Source organism: Giraffa tippelskirchi, chromosome 13 (genome assembly GCF_054371585.1).
Source record: "Giraffa tippelskirchi isolate mGirTip1 chromosome 13, T2T-mGirTip1v1.2.pri, whole genome shotgun sequence".
NCBI classification, from domain to species: domain Eukaryota; kingdom Metazoa; phylum Chordata; class Mammalia; order Artiodactyla; family Giraffidae; genus Giraffa; species Giraffa tippelskirchi.
The window spans coordinates 8,008,787-8,030,453 of record NC_137287.1 but is presented as its reverse complement, the minus strand read 5'-3'; the positions used below and the strand labels follow the sequence as shown (position 1 = coordinate 8,030,453).

The window sequence follows — 21,667 nt, the reverse complement described above, 5'->3', positions numbered from 1 at the left end:
CGTAGGTTTCTGTTTACTTTGTTTTATCTTCCTGGTAAGATGGTTTGGAACAAGGACAGGCCGTCACACCAGAGCGGACAGGTGAGCTTGGATAGACGTGCCATCGTCTTTCCATTCCGACCAATGGAGGTTGACAGAGACCTCACTGACCTTGTGTGCTGATGGTAGAAAAGTGCACAGGACCACCAGGGTTTGGCAGGGGTTCCGAGTCCTACCTGTGTGTTCTTAAAGCCCAGAGGAGCTGTTGTGGCACCTCTTTGAGTCATTTCAAACCTTCCAAGCTCTCCTCTGGGTCTGCCCTCTGCCACGCACTTGTCTCCTGTCTCCTTGCAGGAGCTTCCGGGGCCTGTGTGCACACCCACTTTCTGTGGGTCCCTATGAAAGTTAAGGTTTTCATGTTGGAAATAAGGCGAGCCCATCAAGAATGGTTGAAAGACTGCCCTTCTTGGGTATCAGACTTGCCCTTCTTGGCCTCCCTGGAGTCCTTATGGATTCTTATCCATAGGGTTTTTTGTTTTTGGTTTCTTTTACCCTGTTTCCTTCCCACGCTGATGGGGATGCAGTGTTTTGTGGAGTGAGTGACTCTCTCTTCCCCAGGTTAGCATGCAAAGCTGCAGAGAAATGCTGAAAAGAAACTGCTTTGTGGAAAATAATTTGAAAGTGAGTCAAGGGTCTTAAAAATCTTTATTCCCTTTAATTCAGAAATGTTTCTAAGATATATTTGGAAACCCTATTTTAAGCAAATAATCAGAGGTGCACAAAGTTTTATCTTGAAAAGGTATCAGTCATCATGTTTATTGTGGTGGTATTTGTAATAGTGAAGATATCCAGTAAGCTGCTGTGTAGTCATAGGCTGGAAGAACATTGGAGATTTTTATAATGTTCACAATTTAATAAATGAAAAAAGCAGGACAAAATTATTTGTAGTATAAAACCAATAATGTTAAAAATAAATATATTTTATAGTACACATGTAAAAAAATGGGTGGGACAGAAACAAATAGGCATTTAGGTTGTGTTTTCTTTATGTTTTTTAATTTAATACATTTTCTTCAATAAGCTTGTATTTATTTTAACTTACTTTTATTTTGAAATAGTTTCAGATTGACAGAGAAGTCACACAAATAGTGCAAAGAATTTTTGAGTATTCTTTATACAGATTCCCCAAATATTAACATTTTACTTAATTATTTTGTGTTTCTCTCTCCCTTTTATTAATATTTTACTTGTTGCCTGCCCCGTGAGGCAGGCAGGATCTTAGTTCACTGACCAAGGATCTAACCCAAACCCCCTGCGGTGGAAGTACAGAGTCTCAATCACTGGACAGCCAGCGAAATCCCTCTCTTTCTCTTTTAAAGCTGAAGTGTAATTCACTACATCTCTGTGTTAGTTCCAGGTGCACAACACAGTGATTCAGTATTTCTGTACATTACAAAACTATCCCGTGATCAGTCTGGTAACCGTCTGTCACTGTGCAAAGACGTTACAGTATTATTGGCTCTATTCCCCATACTGTGCGGTTCATCCCTGTGACTCATTTATTTTGTACCTGGAAGTTTGTTTATTTCCCTGAACTATTTTATATATCACTACCCGCCCTGGCCCCCTCCACATCCTGTCTGGTATTTGTTTCTCTGTCTGACTTATTTCACTTGGTATAATACCCTCTAGATCCATCTGTGTTGTCACAAATGGAAAGATTTCATTCATTCTTATGGCTGAGTAAATTTCCATTTTATACATATACCATATCTTTATCCATTCATCTATGGATGGTCACTTAGGTTGCTTGCATATATTGGCTATTGTAAAGAATGCTTCGGAGAAGGCAATGGCACCCCACTCCAGTACTCTTGCCTGGAAAATCCCATGGATGGAGGAGCCGGGTAGGCTACAGTCCATGGGGTCGCTAAGAGTCGGACACGACTGAGCAACTTCACTTTCACTTTTCCCTTTCATGCACTGGAGAAGGAAATGGCAACCCACTCCAGTATTCTTGCCTGGAGAATCCCAGGGACAACGGAGCCTGATGGGCTGCCGTCTATGGGGTCGCACAGAGTCGGACACGACTGAAGTGACTTAGCAGCAGCAGCAGCAGCAAAGAATGCTTAGGGGTGCACTGTGTTTTTTAAAATTAGTGTTTTTATTTTCTTTGGGGAAATACCCAGAAGTGGAATTGCTGGATCATATGATGGTTCTATTTCTAATTTTCTGAGGCACCTTCATAGTGTTTTCCATAGTGGCTACAGCAAGTTACATTACTACTAACACTGCACAAGAATTCTCTTTGCTACATTCACACCAACACTTGTCTCTCTCACTGTCATGTTTTTCCTTGATCTTTTTGAGAATAAGTTGTACATATGGACATATGACGTACCCCTAAGTACTTTAGTGTTTCTTTTTAAAATTCAAGAGCATTTTGTTACATAGCCATTGTTTAATAATATCAGGAAATTAACACTGATATTCTGTGTTGATTGTCTAATCATAGAATTTTTTTCAAACTTACCACTAATGTCTTTCATAGCAAAAAAAAAAATTTTTTTTTTCTTGGTTCAAGATTGCACTGAACTATAACCACCCACACTTTACTTTCCTTTGATCTGAAGCAGTTCCTCAGTCTTTCTTTATCTTTTGTGACCTTGACAGTTTTCAAAAAGTCAGGCCATCTCTTTATAGAATGTCCCTCTGTGTGGATTTGTCTGTTTCCTCCTGATATGATTCAGATATGTTTTGGATGGAATGTCACAGAAATGGCCTTTTGTCCTTAAAGCACTGTGTCAGGTGCTTTCACTTTGTCCCAGTATTGAACTTTGATCTCTTAATTAGGGTGGTGTCAGCCAGGGTCTCCACCATAAAATTCTCTTTTTTCGTATATAATCTTTAAGTTTATCATCAGACACTTACCCACAAGTTTTAGCACTCATGGTTCTTGTCTGAAACAGTTATTAGTCTGATGGTTGCCAGTTGGTGATATTCTATCTTTTTCTTTACTCCTCCTGCATTTATTAGCTGGCATTTCTACTCTAAGGAAGAACTTTCCCTTCTCACTCATGTGTTTATTCATTTATTTTTTTATTTCAGTATTGACTCTTGCATTATTCTTTTATCCAGTGGGTTCTAATCTGTTGCTGACGGTATTTATTTTGATGCTCAAGTTGTCCCAGATTGCCCCATGGGAACCCCTTCAGGTGAACTCCTGCCTTGTTTAGACATGCCCCTGTTGTTCTTCAAGTCCTTCCTTACTCTAGCACAGCAAAGTGATCCAGGTTCATCTACTGCTTTTCCTTATTCCTTGCCCTTATTCCTGAGTCAGCCATCTCCCCAAGGAGCCCTAGTTTCTTTGGTTGGAGAATGGTGTTGAGAAGCCAAGATTTGGAGGCTAAATGGCTTTTTGCTCCTAGGATATCTTTACTTCCTGTCAGCAGACAAAACTAGGAAATAGACACAAACACATAGGCATTTCTGTGTTCACCTTCATGTATGAAGACACCATTGTGTATACTGATACCTCTAGTTTCATTCCAGCCCCACAGCATTCATTCCCTGATCTCTCTTCCCATATTTGTACCTCCCCGCTTCAGCAGTAAGAAATCCAGCTCCCATGAATCTAATAACTTTACTAACAATTTACTCCTTGAATCATAAGTAACACAATCATCTCCTTATAAAGAATAGACAAAGCAAAGGTTCCTTTAGAAACTCACCCACCACCATCATATGCTAGATGTTTCCTAGAGGAAATCACTATTGTATATATCCTCCTAGATCATTTTTCTGGAGAACTACCTAATTTTTCTTTTATTTCACTAATGGTTTCATAATGAGACTGTCACTGCCTTCTGTTATGTATATATAATGACAGTATTTCAATGAGAATACCATTAGTTCCACATAACTTTTTTTTTAAGCTATTGTATAGCATCCCATTACTTGGAATGGAAAACATAAGCACCCAGTTTGGGGGCTGGTACAGGCAGTGCTGGGCTCAGTGAGAGACATAGTCACCAGACCCAAAGTTCTGGGCATTTTTTTTTTCCATAAGAAAAAAGCTTTAAAAATATTTTTCCAGTTAGGTAAATAGCACATATCCATTATTTTTAGAGAAGCAAATCATACATTAAAAATAAAGTGGGTGGAGAAGGAAATGGCAACCCACTCCAGTATTCTTGCCTGGAGAACCCCGTGGACAGAGAAGCCTGGCAGGCTACAGTCCCTGGGGTTGCAAGAGTCGGACACGACTTAGCGACTAAACCACCACCACCCCACCTACTCAGAGCTTACTAACATTCTTCAGTTTAATTGAATTATAATGTTAAACTTTGACAAATATTTGCATTCTTTTATACTTTATTCTTAGTTTGAATTCTTAAATTTGTTGATATTGAATAGCTTGCATATTGCATTTTCAGGGTATGTTGAGTTTCTTTAGATATCAATCAGTATATTTGAAATACTTTCTCCTTTATAAAACTCTTTGACTATAGGATTGTAGAAGACAGGGCCATCAGTACAACAGAGTGCTAAGATGACGCATAGTAGCGAAAGCTTGCCATCAGACCTGGGGCCAGTTATTTCTGTTTGCAGATGAGGTGAGTGTTGGAGGTACTCACCAAACAAGCAGCAACTTTATGGATAATTCTTTAAGATGAGGGCCTTCCAAACAAGAAAGGAAAAGCACATCCACTTTTGTTGTCAGAGGAAGTTGTGTTGGGCTTGTAGAAAAGACAGTATTTATTATCAAAGTTGGGAGTTTTCTAAGGGTCCAGGGCCATGAACATGTAAAAGAGATGAGTACAGAGCAACCTAAGACTTAGAACATTTATAAAGTAATATGTAACATAACAATAAAATAATATTTGCACTCAAGGATAAAAAAAATAAAAATAAAAAAAAATAAAGTGGGGAAAAAATCTCCCCCCTGAGATAACATTTTGGCGCTCCTTTCACGTATCTTATGCATATGCAAGCATAAATATTTTACATCCTAGAGTACATGTGCTGTTTTGTGGGTACTCATTTTTCCAGTATAACTTACATACAGTAAAGTGCACAGTCTTTAATATGCAGCTTGATGAATTTTTACACAAACTTCCCAGGAACTACTGCCCCAGATGAGATACTGGACATTGCCCGGTATGCCTCCTCCTCCACTCATGACCCTTAACCCAAAGGTAACCACTGCTCTGACCTCTATCACAATTGATTGCTCTTGCCTCTTCTTGAAGTTCAGCCATAAATGGAATCCATTAATAAGGTCCTCTCCTGTGTTTGGCTTCCCTCATTCAACGTTACGTCTGTGAGATTCATCTGTGTTACTGTGGGTAGTAGCAGTTTATTCTTTATCATGGTCATGGGTACTTATCTTTTGTTGTTTACGTCTTATCATTAAGATTTTTCATAGTAGTCACAGCTACATTTATGACAGCACATAACCCTGTGCTAGGCATTGTTCTAAATCCCTGACAATTTCAGCTTGTTTCAGTTCAGTTCAGTCGCTCAGTCGTGTCCGACTCTTTGCGACCCCATGGATTGGAGCACGCCAGGCTTCCGTGTCCACCAACTCCCGGAGCTCGCTCAAACTCATGTCCATCAAGTCAGTGATGCCATCCAACCATCTCATCCTCCGTCATCCCCTTCTCTTCCTGACTTAAATCTTTACCAGCATCAGGGTCTTTTCCAATGAGTCAGTTCTTCATATCAGGTGGCCAAAGTACTGGAGCTTCTGCTTTAGCATCAGTCTTTCCAGTGACTATTCAGGACTGATTTCCTTTAGGATTGACTGGTTTGATCCTCTTGCTGTCCAGAAGACTCTCAAGAGTCTTCTCCAACACCACAGTTCAAAAGCATCAATTCTTCGGCACTTGTTTAATCCTCAGAATAACCAATGAAGTGGGTACTACTATTAATATTATTATAATAACATGTCGTTTTCTCTGTATCAAGTTGAAGAAGTTCCCTATTATTCCCAGTGTACCAAATTTTTTTCATCATGAATGGATGTTGAATTTTGTCGGATGCTATTTCTCCATCCACTGATGATCACATGAGGTTTTTTTAAAAAGCCTATTGATAGAGTGAATCACATTGATGTTTGGATGTTGAACTAACCTTGGTTCCTGGAGAAAACTCCATTTGATCATGATGGAGTATCCTTTTTACATTTTGTGGTATTCGATTGGCAAATATTTTAGATTTTTGCATCTGTGTTGATAAGGCATGTTTGTCTGTGGTCTTCTTTTTTGTACTATCTCTGTCTGGTTTGGGTATCAGCGTAATACAGGCATAAAAGAGTTGGGAAGCCTTCTATTTTCTGTAAGAATTTGTACAGAATTGGTCTAATTTCTTCCTTAAATGTTTGATATAATTCATCACTGAAGCTGTCTGCTTCTGGAGTTCACTTTTGGTGATGATTTTAACTAGTAATTTGAATTCTTTTAGAGAACACTTCAGCTTACCTATTTTTCTGGAGTGAGCTCTGACAGTTCATGTCTAAGGAATTTGTCCATTTCATCTAAGTTATCAAATGTTGACAAAGTTGTTCATAATTTCCCATGTTACCCTTTTGATGTCTAAAGAATCGGCTCATGTCCTCTTTTTCATTCCCTATATTGGTGATATGTATCTTCTTTTCCTCCTGGGCATTCTGCCTGAGGTTGATCTGTTTGAGAACAATGTCTGTATCATGAGTTCTAAAAATTCTAGTGTAGTTGAGAATTTAAGGATTTATTTTTTTTAAGAGAAAACTTTTTGTTTAAAAATATTTTTTCCTATTATTATTCGGGGAGGGAATCAGAATGGACCTTAGTAACAGACACATATTTTATTTACTTACGAAAATATTTATTTATTTATTTTGGCTGTGCTGGGTCTTAGTTGCGGCATGCGGGGTCCAGTTCTCTGACCAGGGATTGAACCCATGCCTTCCAGCATTGGGAGCACAGAGTCTTAACCACTGGACCACCAGGGAAGTCCCCAGACACATGTTTTAATTCAAGCTGCACCCCTCACCAGCTGTGTGACTTCAGGGAGCTGAGAGGCTCGTCGACCCCCTCTTCACAGCGGAAAGCCCAGCTCGGTGGGAAGCACGGACTGATCTTGGGACCGGTGATCTTGATTAATACAGACAGTTAGTACTTCCTCCCCCTTCCTGCCTTTTCCAGAGTCTGCCCTGTGCCTCCCGGTCTCTCTTCCGGTTGCCTGAGTCCTTAGGCTGCGCGGCGGATCCTGTGTCGCTGCGTCACTGTCTGCTTTCGCTTTCCATAGCTCTTCTTTAGTGTGAACTAGAAGCGTGTGTGTGTGTGTGTGTGTGTGTGTGTGTGTGTGTTTCAAAGCCTTTGAAAGAAGGGAAAGAAGGTCAGGAATCCGTGTTGAAGTGTTAACTCAGGTCAGAGACTAGGGATTTCCTCCTGGTATTGTCACCAGTCAGCTGGTTCAGTTTTATGATCATGAACTTGGTGGGTCTGTGTCCTGGGCCCCTGATGTGGCAGGCAGTCTGTCATTAAGCGCAGATTACCTAGCCTTGTGTTGACCCATGTCCACTGATGGGAGTGGGGCATGCCTCACCACGGTTCATTTTCTTTCTGCGCATCTTTGTCAGAAAGTTCTTCCTGGAGAGTGTAGGAACCTCCATCCCTCCGTTACCACTTCTGCAGTCCAGGGCCACCACCACCTCTGTTTCCTGACCACCCAAAGCAGGGATCAGCTGCCTCTCAATCTTCTCTTTAGGGTAAACCTCTCTGGTTCCTTTCCAGCTTCTCGTGTGTCATGTTTTGGGGACTACGCCATCCCGGGGTCCCCTTTTCTGACTGTGTTCTGGTTTGTCTTTGACGCTCCGTGTGGAGCCCATTTGTAACCCTGTCAATGGACCCTGAGTGCAGATTCCTCTGGGAACGCCCCGTAGGCTCTGGACCACCCCGTTCCCTTTTCTCGGAAAGGGAGGCATAGCATCTGTTTTGCAGGCTTGCTGTGTGAACATTGCCAGTGAATGTTAGCATTCCCTGCTGGGGGGGGGGGGTCTGATTGCCCTTTGGGAGTTCTCATCACACCAACACCCCTTATTCCTGATCAGGCACTAGAGGCAGAAGCCGACCTCAGAACAGGTCTGCCCAGACCTTGAGTAAACCAGGACAAGTCCTGCAGCTCTGTGCTTCTCTTTTCCGTATTTGTATTCACAGTCAGTGAAGGCAAAGGGGTGGTCAGAAGGATGTCGACTTAAAAATGCACATGAGAACTGTGAGATAAGTTTATTTGGGGCAAAATGAGGACTGCAGCCTGGGAGACAGCACCTCAGCTCTGAGAAACTGCTCCAGAGACACAGGGGGAAGCACAGTATGCATGTGATTTTGGTAAAGGGGAAATACATGCAATTAGACACAGATTTTTCCGGAAGGTTTCTGCTCATCTCGTGAAGCTTTCTGCTAGCCACGAGGAGCAGTCATCACCATGAAGGATTTTAGTGCTTTTCTAGGTATGAGGAGATATAAGAATTGGGCTCATAAAATCAGCTCCTGAAAATATCTATCTGAAGACCTGTCCTGCCAGTTTTTCCCCCAAGCATAGATGCCTCATTTCTGCTCTCCATCCTGAGCTCCTTTCAGGGGGTGTTGAAGGTCAGCAGCTGCAGTAGCCCCTGATTTAATCCTTGTAGGGGTAGATGACAAGTGCCGATCTGTATTTGACGGGGTGAGCCATATGAACTTGGCTTAGAGAAGTCCAGCCCTTCCTCCTGGGTCTCTCCTTCACATCTCATGCCAGATGTGTGGGGGCTTCCCCCACCAAGCACAGCAAGCGGGTGCCCCGCAGTTTCACTCGTGTTGCTACTGTCTACCTGGAGGTAGAGTCAGATCCTATAGGGTAAGGGCCCAGTCCCTCAAGACTGCTCCCCGCTCGCCCCACTGCAGATGTTGGTCCCAAGTCCAGGTTGTCGTCTGTGCCTCTGGCTGACGGGCTGTGCGTGTGGCTCCCATGTGGGCCCCTTCTCAGGTTTGATTAGTTTGCTGGAGCCACTCACAGAACTCGGGACAACACATTTACCAGTATAGTAAAGGATCTGATGAAGGATACAGATGAGCAGGCGGACAAAGAGACACATAGGGTGAGTCTGGGAGGATCCTGAGCCCCGGAGTTTCTGTCCCTGTAGAGTTAGGGTCACCCTCCCAGCACGTGGCTGTGCTCACCAACCTGGAAGCTCCCTGAGCTCCGTGCTTCTGGGATTTGAGGGGGGCCTCCTCCTGTAGGGACACTCAGTTATTCAGTCCGTTTCCAGCCCCTCTCCCCTCTCTGCAGAAGGCATTGGGGGCAGGGGCTGAAAATTCCAAGCTTATCCCCTGGAGAAGGAAATGGCAACCCACTCCAGTATCCTTGCCTGGAGAATCCCGTGGACAGAGGAGCCTGGTGGGCTACAGTCCATAGGGTCGCAAAGAGTCGGACATGACTGAGCAACTAAATAACAACAGCAAAAATTCATGGCTTGGTCTTCCTGGTAAACAGCCCCCATGCAGGAGCCCACTCACAGTTGCATTCGAACAGAAGATGTTCCTGGTGCTCTTATCACTTTAGGAAATTCCAAGAGTTTGAGGATAGAAACTCTGTGCCAGGAACAGGGGGCAGAGGCCACGGTATGTATGTATATATATTTTTTCTATTATCTCACAGCACTCGTGTGAAGTCTCTTGTACCCATAAATTGCCCTTGCTAACTTTTGGTAGTGTCAACTAAGTGACACCCTCAGAATGCCCCAGAGTTCATCGCCAAGGGCTTAGGGGATCTGTGGGTTCACACTGCTTTGGGTTCAGGCCTGGTGGCTGAGGCCCCAGAGAGGCTGAGAGAAGAGACGAGCGCACACGGCTGTCCACGACCGGCTGCGGTTCCGGAGGTCAGCGGCCAAGGGGCTTCGTCAGCTCCGTTTACGCTGAGTGATGCTAGCTTGCTCTTCTGCCGGCTTCTTGCCAAGTCATGCTTTCACAGATCCAGCTTCCCTGGCTGCCTTCCTCTTTCACATCCTTGCATCAGACACAGTGCCCGTCACGTTTCTCCACATCCCACCCATAAGCCCTGTTAATCGGGGGAAAAGTCATCAGCTGGGGCATTTGGGCATCTGCGGGGAACATGGGCCTGCATGAGCTCTAGTCTAGGATGCTTTGGTTATGGCTCCATGTCTGCAGTGATCCTGTGGGTGCAACAACTGTTTGGGGTTACCACCCTGCCACCTGGTTCTAACTGTGCCATACCCTCACCCTGTCATCACTGCCACCCAGAGCTCAAAGGTCTTAGGCACGTAGAACACTCCTTCACACACTGGTCTTAAATCTCTTTTTAAAGGCCAGCCTCTTACTCACCACCCTTATACTCACGCGTACAAATGCATCTTGTCCTACCACTCTTGAGTCACACTAGATTCTGTAACTACTGCTCTTTTATCATTTGTATTAGTGGTTACAAATGAGTAACTACTGCTCAATTATCAGGAAGCACATGCTTCCTCCAGCTGGAACTTTTCCCTCCTTTAGCAGACTGGTGCACCCTGATCATTTTTCATGTCCCAGCCCAGAGGTTGGTCCCTGGGCGACCCATCTTTGACTGTTTGGACCATCTTCCCTTCTTCTTCCTCAGAGCTCCGTTTTCCCCTATGTGTGGCCCGTCTGTGGTTTGAAACCACTGGAATATGCCTAGAGTGGCAGAAATGGGTTGGCACCCTCCATCCCCCACCAGCGTGGTGACAGAGGAGGCCTGACAAAGAGAGGACTTAAATAGATTTAGAGTGTTATAATACCCAAAATAAGTAGGGTGACAATATACAGCCTTGACGTACTCCTTTTCCTATTTGGAACCAGTCTGTTGTTCCATGTCCAGTTCTAACTGTTGCTATCCTGACCTGCATACAGGTTTCTCAAGAGACAGGTCAGATGGTCTGGTATTCCCATATCTTTCAGAATTTTCCACAGTTTATTGTGATCCACACAGTCAAAGGCTTTGGCATAGTCAATAAAGCAGAAATAGATGTTTTTCTGGAACTCTCTTGCTTTTTCAATGATCCAGCGGATATTGGCAATTTGATCTCTGGTTCCTCTGCCTTTTCTAAAACCAGCTTCAGCATCTGGAAGTTCACAGTTCACGTATTGCTGAAGCCTGGCTTGGAGAATTTTGAGCATTACTTTACTAGCATGTGAGATGAGTGCAATTGTGCGGTGGTTTGAGCATTCTTTGGCATTGCTGGGCTGGAAGAAACACACACTGGAATCAAGATTGCCGGGAGAAATATCAATAACCTCAGATATGCAGATGACATGACCCTTATGGCAGAAAGTGAAGAAGAACTAAAGAGCCTCTTGATGAAAGTGAAAGAGGAGAGTGAAAAAGTTGGCTTAAAGCTCAACGTTCAGAAAACTAAGATCATGGCATCTGGTCCCATCACTTCATGGGAAATAGATGGGGAAACAGTGGAAACAGTGTCAGACTTTATTTTTTTGGGCTCCAAAATCAACTGCTGATGGTGATTGCAGCCGTGAAATTAAAAGACACTTACTCCTTGGAAGGAAGGTTATGGCCAACCTAGATAGCATATTTAAAAGCAGAGACATTACTTTGCCAACAAAGTCCGTCTAGTCAAGGCTATGGTTTTTCCAGTGGTTATGTATGGATGTGAGAGTTGGACGGTGAAGAAAGCTGAGTGCCGCAGAATTGATGCTTTTGAACTGTGGTGTTGGAGAAGACTCTTGAGAGTCCCTTGGACTGCAAGGAGATCCAATTAATCCATCCTAAAGGAGATCAATCCTGAGTGTTCATTGGAAGGACTGATGTTGAAGCTGAAACTCCCAATACTTTGGCCACCTCATGCGAAGAGTTGACTCATTGGAAAAGATCCTAATGCTGGGTAGGATTGGGGGCAGGAGGAGAAGGGGACGACAGAGGATGAGATGGTTGGATGGCATCACCAACTCAATGGACATGGATTTGGGTAGACTCCGGGAGTTGGTGATGGACAGAGAGGCCTGGCGTGCTGCAATTCATGGGGTCGCAGAGAGTCAGGCACGACTGAGCGACTGAACTGAACTGAACTGAATACCCAAAATGCTCAGGATCCAATTTAAAAAAAAATCACTCACCATCCTAAGAACTAGGAAAAATCTCAACTTGAATGAGAAAAAGCAGTCATACAAAAGATAAAGAAGAGCCAAAGAAACATCTGAAAAATACCATAGCAAAAAGAAAAGACCAAAATTCCGTGGATGGCACCACAGCAGAATTGGCAGAGGAAACCACCAGTGAACTTAGAAGAATGGAAATTACCCAGTCTGAGCCAGGAGACGGAGAAGGCAATGGCACCCCACTCCAGTATTCTTGCCTGGAAAATCCCATGGATGGAGGAGCCTGGTAGGCTACAGTCCATGGGGTCGCTAAGAGTCGGACACGACTGAGCGATTTCACTTTCACTTTTCCCTTTCATGCACTGGAGAACAAAATGGCAACCCACTCCAGTATTCTTGCCTGGAGAATCCCGGGGACGGCGCAGCCTTGTGGGGTCGCGCAGAGTCGGACACGACTGAAGCGACTTAGCAGCAGCAGAGCCAGGAGAGAAGCTAGAGTGATAAAGCTGAGCATGGCCTCAGGGACTTGAGGACAACAAAACACACTTAGGTCACATGGCCCCAGGAGGGGAAGAGAAAGAGGGTGGGGCCGAGAAAGAATTTGGAGACAAAATAGCTGAAAAGTTCCCAAACCTGCAGATTCAAAAGCTGAGTGAATGGCAAACAGGATAAACCCAAAGAAAGCCTCACTGGCCTTGTGTGGGTTTAAAAGGTCAGCGAGGCGGACACTCTAGCCAGAGGGGCGTGTGTTCCGCAGTGCTCTCAGCAGACTGCCTTGGGGAAGCCCTTTCCCCTGAGTTATCGCTCAGGCTCTGGAGGATAAGCTGTTAGGCAAGAGCAGGCTTGGTTTCCGTGAGGATCCTCTCTCTCGTCTTGAAGAACCTTGGCGGAGGTTTGTGACCCTGAGCAGACCCTACTCCCGCTGCAGCAGGGGTGGGGGGGTGGGGGTGGGGTGGTCCTGAGCTCCCTGGAGGCGATGGTGCCTGCTTGCCTGGGTGATGTGTACACTAAAGGGACCACGTAAACTGCTCGCTGGCTTCCTTCCTTCCTTCCTTCCTGTTGCTGCATTCATGCCAACTCACTGTGATGTCAGCGCCAGCTTAGTCGATCAGTTACTGACGAGAAGTTACGTACGGTGACAGCAAAGCTGCAGATACTTTCTGGAGGACGATCTGAGACATCAGGTGTTGTCAACAGTTGGATGGAGAAAGAGCCCTTCTCTTTTTGCCACGTTTGTCCCTGCAGAAGCTGACTTAGCTCTTGCCACACCCTTGGCCCCGGGTGGCCAGCGATTTGTTCACCCTGCTCTGTAGGGTGTCGGGCTGCCGCTCAGTCGTGTCTGACTCTTTGCGATCCCACAGACTGTAGCCCTCTAGGCTCGTCTGTCCATGGGATTCTCCAGGCAAGAACACTGGAGTGGGTTGCCATTTCCTACTCCAGGGGATCTTCCTAACCCAGGGATCGAACCCACATCTCCTGCATTGGCAGATGGGTTCTTTACCACTCTCCAGGGGATCTTCCCAACCCAGGGATCGAACCCACATCTCCTGCATTGGCAGATGGGTTCTTTACCACTAGCACCACCTGGGAAGCCCTGGCATTGCTGCCTTTGACCTTCAGCATTAGTGGGAAGTGGCTAATTGGTGCAATTCAAAAGGAGGAATAGCACCTGTCTATCTGTTTATGCCCATTTCCATATGTACATTGTCTTTATGATAAAAGTGAAAACTTAGGTACAGACCTAATATATGATAAAAGATTGAATCAGACCTGCTCTGTTTGGGGTGGGGGAGACTTACTTGGCTGGTCTCTGATGAACCCGTTTTTTCTGTGTCTAAGTTTTACATGTAAGAACATGAAAGCCTCCTTCCTGCCAGTAAGGGATTTGCCTAGCTGGCGACAGGCCTGTGGCAAGAGCCTGGTCTGGTTAAGAACTTCCTCTATTTTCTCACAGCCTTTTTATTTTCTTCTGTTGCTGACAGATGTTGCTTTTGGCCCCGTGAGCTCTATACTGTTTGGTTTTCCTGCTTCCCACTAAGTGCAAAAGAATGAATGATTGAAAGGTAGATCACACAGGGCTCCCAGAGTCTCCCTCGAGGGCCTGTGGGGACCTCAGACTGTCTCACGGTCAGCCCCCCACACTTGAAATGGAGAAAACCCACCAGGCAGGATGGTCAGATTTCTTCCATCTGAATATTTCACAAGCAGAGTAGAGTGATTTTATGCAGGTCTTGATTCCCTGACCTTGCCGAGGTGCCTCAGGGCATCACTGCTGGCACCCATAGGTGCTCAGAGAGACTCCACGTCTGTTCCCCTGAGCGCAGCTTGGGATGTTTCTCAGTATCAGTGTGAGATCTTCTGCATTCCTTTTGACACTCTGTGTGTCTTTGCAAAGCTGGGTTTTCAGAAGTTTTTGGGATCCAGCTACTCCTAAATGGAACTCTTTGGTATGTCTCTTGGCCTAGGGATACCATTTACTCAGATGCCAGGGGCTTCACAAGCTGAGAAAGTCTGGGGACCTGTGTCCTGGAGGATCACCACATGGGCATGCTCCCAGCCCCTAAGTTCTTTTTAGTCTGCAGTCTTCATGTCAGTGGTTCATGCAGTTGATACATCCTGTGTGTTTCGGTGAATTCATTGACTTTTTTCATTCCACGAGAACTTTTTTGCAGGCCTAGATGATGTGCCAAGCACTGTGCCGGGAAAGTGTGACACACACCCCCGACCCCAGAAGTGACAGCTGAGCCAAGGTCTGAGGACTGAGTGGGGAGCAGGTAGAAGGAGAGCATCCCAGGCCCGGGTCCAGGCCCTGGGGGCAGGGACGCAGGCTGGAGAGAAGGTCAGCTGGGTTCATGTATACCTCAGTGGGACGATGGTGGTTTAACACCTTGTTTTCGACTTCAACCCTCAGGCACGTGGCTCTGATCCTAGTTGGGAAGCATGAGGTGAAGGTTTTTCATGATTTCCTCCTTGCCAGCCTGCCAGACTTCCTTCTCACCACGAGCCAGATAGCCAGGTGTCTTGGGGGACTGTTCGTCCCTCAGGAACTGGGGACAGAACAGAGAGACGTGTGTCCACTCCGTCCCCCCGCTTGGGTGAGTGGCCAGCAAACCTCACCCCCCTGGAGCCTCCTGGCCTCCGGTGGAAATCAGATGGTCTCCAGGGTCCTTTCCACTGCCCTCTGCGGCTCTTGTCTGTCTGAGATTTTACATCTCAGAGTCAGCTGTGGAGACCCCCGGTCTGAGTGCTGCGGTCGACTTGCGTGCGTGGCAAGAAACATTTAGTTTTGTGGGTGTCAGCCCCCCCTCAGTAAAGTAAGGGGGCCGGGCGGCCTGAGTCAGAAAGATGGTGGGACAGGAAGCTGGCAGTCACTGCTGGGGGCTCTCCTGGGTCAGCACGTCAGCCCTGACAGGACCCCCAGCCGGGCTCCGAAACCATGAGGACAGGTCCCCTCCACAGCAGAAGTCTCGTGGCCGCGCCAGACACCACTGCCAGGGCGGGATAGAAAGACATGACTAACATTGAATAAACATTCAGTGTGTTTAGAAGTTAATTCTTTAAACAATACTTTCTGGGTACTTGAGTTAAGATTGTCTTTTCACATCAGATATGGAAAAGGGTGAGCTGAGGTGATCTCAGCTCCTGAGACCAGCCTCACCGATTAGTGACCCAGCTGAGAACCAGGCTGGAGGGCCGCCCTGAGGGGCCCGCTCCGGGCTCTCAGCTGACACCGGGCCCCCCTGTGGTTCCCCAGTGACAGCAAATGGAAGTCACGTGTGAAGTAATCTCCCACTGCCCTCCTCACTGAGCTGTGATTCAGGCATTTCTGACTGAGCCTGGAGCTGTGGTTGCGCTGAGGGCAAGCCACTGGGTAGGAGCAGTGATTGCAAAAGGGCATAATGAGATTGCAGAGCCAGCCGGGCCGTGGTGACAAGAGGCAGAAATGCGCTGCGGGAGTGTCTGAGCCTCTGTTGACTCATCTGTACATACCTGCCAGGTTTCAGTGGCGGAAGGACCAATCGAACACCTTTCGAGGGGACTAAATAGGTTGGTGTGGTGGGGGTCCCCGAGAACAGCATCTGGGAACTAAGTCAATTGGTGTGTGTGGGTGGGGGGATCCCCCAAGACCACCATCTGGCTCAGGGATTCAGCAGGACTCACAGAACTTGGCAAAGCTGTTTTACCCCCAGTCACAGTTGATTACGGCCAAGGGAGACAGACTGAAAGCAGCAGAGGAAGACTCGAGAGGACAGTCGAGCAGGAACCGGCAGAAGCTTCTAGGCGTTCTCTGCCCGTGGGCGGACTCTCCTCTGGCGGAGCCACAAGACGTGTGCCGCCGGCAGCCACGTGCGGCCACACATCTTAAGTGCTGCCAGCCGGCAAGGCCCCCTCGGGCCTTGGCGTCCAGGGTTCTTACTGAGAATCAGTCTTGAAGGCCTGGGGTGCCCCCATGTCTGAGCTCACTTCTTGAGTCTCCAGCACCCCAGAGGTCCCAGCAGTACAATGTGACTCAGAGCCCCGGGTGTTCCTCTAAGCCGCAGCATTAGCATAAACCGTCTGGGTGACCCAAGGTCTCGGGTATGCGGAGACATTCTTATCAGGCGACACATTCCAAGGGCTCAAAGGTTATTTCCATGCAACTGTCCAAGGGCCGGTCCCTGAAGACCTGTGGAGCATGCCGGATTCGGGGCATCCCAGGCCCGCCACCCCGCTGGGGAAAGTGAAGCCGCGCCCCGCTGTGTCCTCGTGGGGCTGGAACAGGCTGCTGCGGGGAACCTGTGGCTCCTTCTCAGGTCACAGGAGGCCCGGTCCTGGTTCCAGCCTGTGTCCAGGTGCACCCGGGGCTGTGCAGGCACCACGCGAGCCGCGTGCTCGCTCAGTTCTGGTCCCAGGCTGCAGCTCTGGTCCGGGGGCTCTGCCTGTTGCTGCAGCCCTTGGGGTGTGAAGCCCAGGCCAAAGCCTTCAGGAGGCTCCCCAGCAGGCCCCAGGCGGCCCCTGCTGACGTCTGTCGTTCTTTCTCCTGACAGTTTTGTGATGAACATGGCAGACTCTAACATGGATGGCAGCACCACCGCGTCTGAGACGGTGGCTGAAGAAGTGTCCCTTTTCAGCATGACGGACATGATCCTGTTTTCTCTCATCGTGGGTGTCATGACATACTGGTTCCTCTTCAGGAAGAAAAAAGAAGAAGTCCCCGAGTTCACCAAGATTCAGACCACGTAAGTGACAACGCTCAGGGTCCCCTCCGGAGCATGTGTCTGCCGTCCTCCCTGCAGTGCTCAGACAGGAGCAAGCCGGCTGGAGGGGCAGGGCCCCTCGGAGCGTCTTGGGTTTTGCCTGATTGGTGGACTCTGCTTCTGTTCTAGCTTCATAAGCCCTTCTGTTTACACTGCACCTCACATTGGTCAAAGTCCTTTGATGCCTGTCTCGTATTCAGGCATCACAGGAACCAGTCAGAGCAGAAGTCACCGTGCACCGACAGGTAACCTGATGCTCTGGGCATACCAGGTCCTCAGCACAAGGCATCCAGTTAACATCTCACTTCAGGCCCCAATCATGCAATCAGGCAAAACCCAAGACGCTACGAGGGGCCTTGCCTCTCTCAGCTTAGAATTTGGTTGTCGGTCAGGGGTTGGTGACAGCAGCATAAGAGAAGAGCTATTTTTTTCTCCTCTACCCTCAGTGCTCAGACTGAACGCTTCTTTGACCAAGCAGTTCTCCAGCTCTCTCGACCCCAGCTGGGTGTGACACTGTCTCCCGAAGTTAGCATCAGCTCCCCCAGGTTATGGGCTCAGCCCCTCAGGACCGCCCCCCCACCCCCCTCAGACGATGATCACCAAGTCCAGGTGCCACCAACTACCTGAGTCAGAGGTTCCCATAACCCCCTGCTCAGGTTTGATTAATTCACTAGAGGGGTTCACAGAACTTAGGAAAACATCTTTCTTACTAGATCACCTGCTTAGTGTGATTTAATAAGAATAAAAGAAATCAGCAACAGTCAGATGGAAGAGAGGCCTAGGGCAAGGTGTGGGGAAGGGGCACAGGGCTCCCCTGCCCCTCTGGGCTGCCACCTGCCCGGTCCCTCCATGTAGTCAGCAACTCCAGGACTCTCCAAACCCCATCCTTTTGTGTTTTTATGGAGGTTTCGTTGTGTGTGCATAATTGATTAAATCATTGCCCGTTGGGCAGTAATGCAGCCTCCAGGCCTGCTCCACCCCCGGAGGTCAGTAACCCTAAACGCAGTGACCCTGCCCTCACGGGGCTCTTGTGGGTGACGTCTGACATCAGCTAGCTCCAGTCCTGCCAAACGGCAGCTGCTTAAGTGTTTGTGTCCCAAAGTGTTTTGTACCGAGCACTGCTCTTGACGCCGCAGGTGTGCAAGGATGGCCTTTATGTTAAAGAAGCTAAGAAGTCAGGATGTGGAAAGGTACTTGAAAAAAATGGTTTCTGAAACACTTTCAGCTCAGCAGGGTGGGTGGCCTCATCACTCACGATGGAGGGAGAGGTGAGCAGGCGGGAGACACAGGCTCTGGGGTCTCTATTGAGGCATCCCCTCTCGAAGAGATCAGAAAGGTGTGCTGCAGGAAGGGTGCCATGTTCCAAGACTTCAAGGGCTTTGCCAGCAGAAGGCCAGAGAGGGGCAGGGAGGCCGGCAGGCGAGCAGAGGCCAGCCTGTTCCCCTGGAACTGGACAGGTGCATTCGTGGTGTGGCAAAGTATTCTTAATGAAAAAGTATGGCACTCAAGATGCGAGGACCAGTGCCCAGGTCCCACTTTAAAGGGGCCCTGCGTCTGCTCATCTGTAAAATGCAGGCGTGTCCCCACCTTTACCCCTGAGGGAGGCTGTACCATGAGAGAGCCTGGAGCCACCAGTCTCCCGTTACCAGGGTCCCTGGGCTCGCTAGATGGACTTGAAACTGAACTCCTAGACCTCACAGATTCGTAGATTCAAATGGTTTCTCTGCCAGAGTGCTGGCAAAGAGAAACCTAAAATTCATAATCCTAAAATTTTCACCCTTCATGTTTCAATCCCCTTCTCGTCCCTCATGATATCATGCTGCATACCTTGTGGCCACGGTGCTACGTGTTCATTGTAAGGAGAAGCTGTCATAGAGCAGTGGTTAGGGTCTGGGCCCTGACGTTGGTTACGAAGGTTTGAGTCCTGACCCCACCCCACCCTGTATTAGTCTTGTGACATTTGCCCTCACTTAATCTTTTGAAGTTCATGTCTTCAACTATAATTGGTGATAACAGTAGAACTAACCTCATAGGGCTGTAAAAATTAACTGACATACTCCATCATAGAGCTCTTTGCCCAGCTCCTGGTGCTTGACGAGCCCTCATCATTAATACCATCTCCAGTCTTACAGGAACCTTCCAGAACACCATCATTACCCTGTTTTGCAGAGAAGGAAGCTGAGGTGCTAGCGATTGAGTGTGCCCAAGGTCACCTAACTTAACAAGAAGCAGAGCTGGTTTTTTTTGAACCCAGACCTACAGACTCCACAGCCCCGTTTTCCCCACTTTGCCAGGCTGCCTTCAGTCTCTTGCTGCTGCTAAGTCGCTTCAGTCGTGTCCGACTCTGTGCGACCCCATAGACAGCAGCCAACCAGGCTCCCCTGTCCCTGGGATTCTCCAGGCAATAGTACTGGAGTGGGTTGCCATTTCCTTCTCCAATGCATGAAAGTGAAAAGTGTAAGTGAACTAGCTCAGTCATGTCCGACTTCTAGCAACCCCATGGACTGCAGCCTACCAGGCTCCTCTGTCCATGGGATTTTCCAGGCAAGAGTAAGATGTGGTTAATATCCCAATTTAAAAGTGAGAGAACTGAGACTCGGAGAAGTCACCTCGCTGATGCCCCCGGGCCACAACGCTGGCCTCCTGCTGTGAATCCCTCCGTGCTGTCCCTGCCCTCCTGTGCTTCTGGTGAACATAGGCGATTCCAGCCACAGCTCGGCACCTCCCTCACCCACCAGGCCAGCGGACAGCCAGCGGTGTGGGGGCTGTCCGCAGCCCACGGCTGGATCAGGAGTTCTCACTGATCCCAGTGGCTTCCAGTTGGTCTTTTAAGGCCTTTTCAGGCCTTCACCACCTGGGATAGTGAGTCCAGACCTTTGGGCATGGATGTTTTTTAAAAACCAAGCCAGTGGGAGTGGCTGTGTCTGCCATCATGCACAGGACGCGCGTCTGCAGCCTCCCGACCCCGGACTTCAGGGTGCAGGCAATCCCCAAGGAGCCCCCGTGTCCGCAGGTGAATCTCCCAGGCGTGCTGGCCTCAGGGGGGCCCTCACCACAGGCTGGATTGGGCTTTAGAACCTCAGGAGCCCAGGGAGGGCTTTAAGGAAAGGTCAGTTCTAGAAGGCCTCTGTGGTATTTTTCATAAGCTCTTGATTGAAATGCATAACATGCAGACAAAAAAGTACACAGATCTTAAGCACATGGTTTGATTATTTGTCACAAAAGGGACATAATCATGTAAGAAACTTCCCCCACCAGTCTCGCCACCCCCAGGTTGCCCACTCTCCTCACTTCTCCTGACAAGTGTCATCTGTGTCCCGGGATGTGTAGCATTTGGCCATTTTTCCTGAGGTTTCTCCATGTCATGTGTAGTGATAGTTCTCTCATTGTTATCATTACATGGCGTTCAGTTGTGGGAGTAAACCATGATTTATTCACTTCCGTCATGAAGGCCCTTTAGATTGCTTCAGGCCTCGGGCATTGTTACCAGCAGTCGTGCAGGGAACATCTGGACAAGTGGACATGGTTCCTGTGTGGACGTAGCTCTGTTGGGTGTGTGGTGGACGTGGAGGTGGGGTCAGAGGAAAGGCTCATGTGTACCTCTGTTAGATACAGCTGGTTTCCCAGCCTGCGAGTACCAGCTTCCAGCCCTGCCCCCAGCATGCAGGGGTTCAGTTGCTGCCCATCCTCACCAACACTTACTTTTGTCAATTAAAAAGTTTTAGCCTTTCTAGGAAATTGCCTGGTGGTCCAGTTTTTGAGACCTGTTGCTTTCACTATCAGCGCCTGGTTTTGATCCCTGGTCAGTGAACTAAGGGGTTTCTGGCTCGGATTGTGAAGCATCTGCCTGCAACGCAGGAGACCCAAGTTTGATCCCTGGGTCAGGAAGGTCCCCTAGAGGAGGAAATGGTAACCCACTCCAGTATTGTTGCACAGAGAATCCCATGGACAGAGGAGCCTGGTGGGCTACAGTCCATGGGGTCGCAAAGAGTCGGACACGACTTGGCAACTAAACCACCACCACCGCTCCAGTGAACTGAGACCCCACAAGCTGCATCGTATGGGCAAAAAACAATTTTTTAATAAAAATAAAAAACAATAAAATTTTAGCCATTCTAACGGGCATGTGGTGGTACCTGTTTTAATCACATTTCAGTGATTTTTCATATGTTTGCTGGCCACTGAGGTGTCTTTTGTGAAGGTCATTCAAAACTTTGTGCATTTTTCTCATCAGGTTACTGACCCTCTGCATTTGTCACAGTTCTTTATGGATTCTAGATCCGAGTCCTTTGTTAGATATCTACATATTGTCAGTATCTTTTTGTAACTTGCCTTTTA

At 47.7% G+C, this 21,667-nt stretch overlaps 1 protein-coding gene across 4 annotated transcripts in view; it reads left to right on the top strand.

Moving 5' to 3' along the window:
* POR (cytochrome p450 oxidoreductase) overlaps positions 1–21,667 on the top strand; it is a 57,551-nt gene that overhangs the window by 14,643 nt on the left and 21,241 nt on the right. For all 4 annotated transcript variants that reach the window (XM_081557785.1, XM_081557784.1, XM_081557788.1 and 1 more), the window contains one exon: positions 17,120–17,311. In XM_081557785.1, coding sequence (XP_081413911.1) covers positions 17,127–17,311 — 185 coding nt within the window. In that variant the 5' untranslated portion in view covers positions 17,120–17,126. The remainder of the gene's footprint in view (positions 1–17,119; positions 17,312–21,667) is intronic.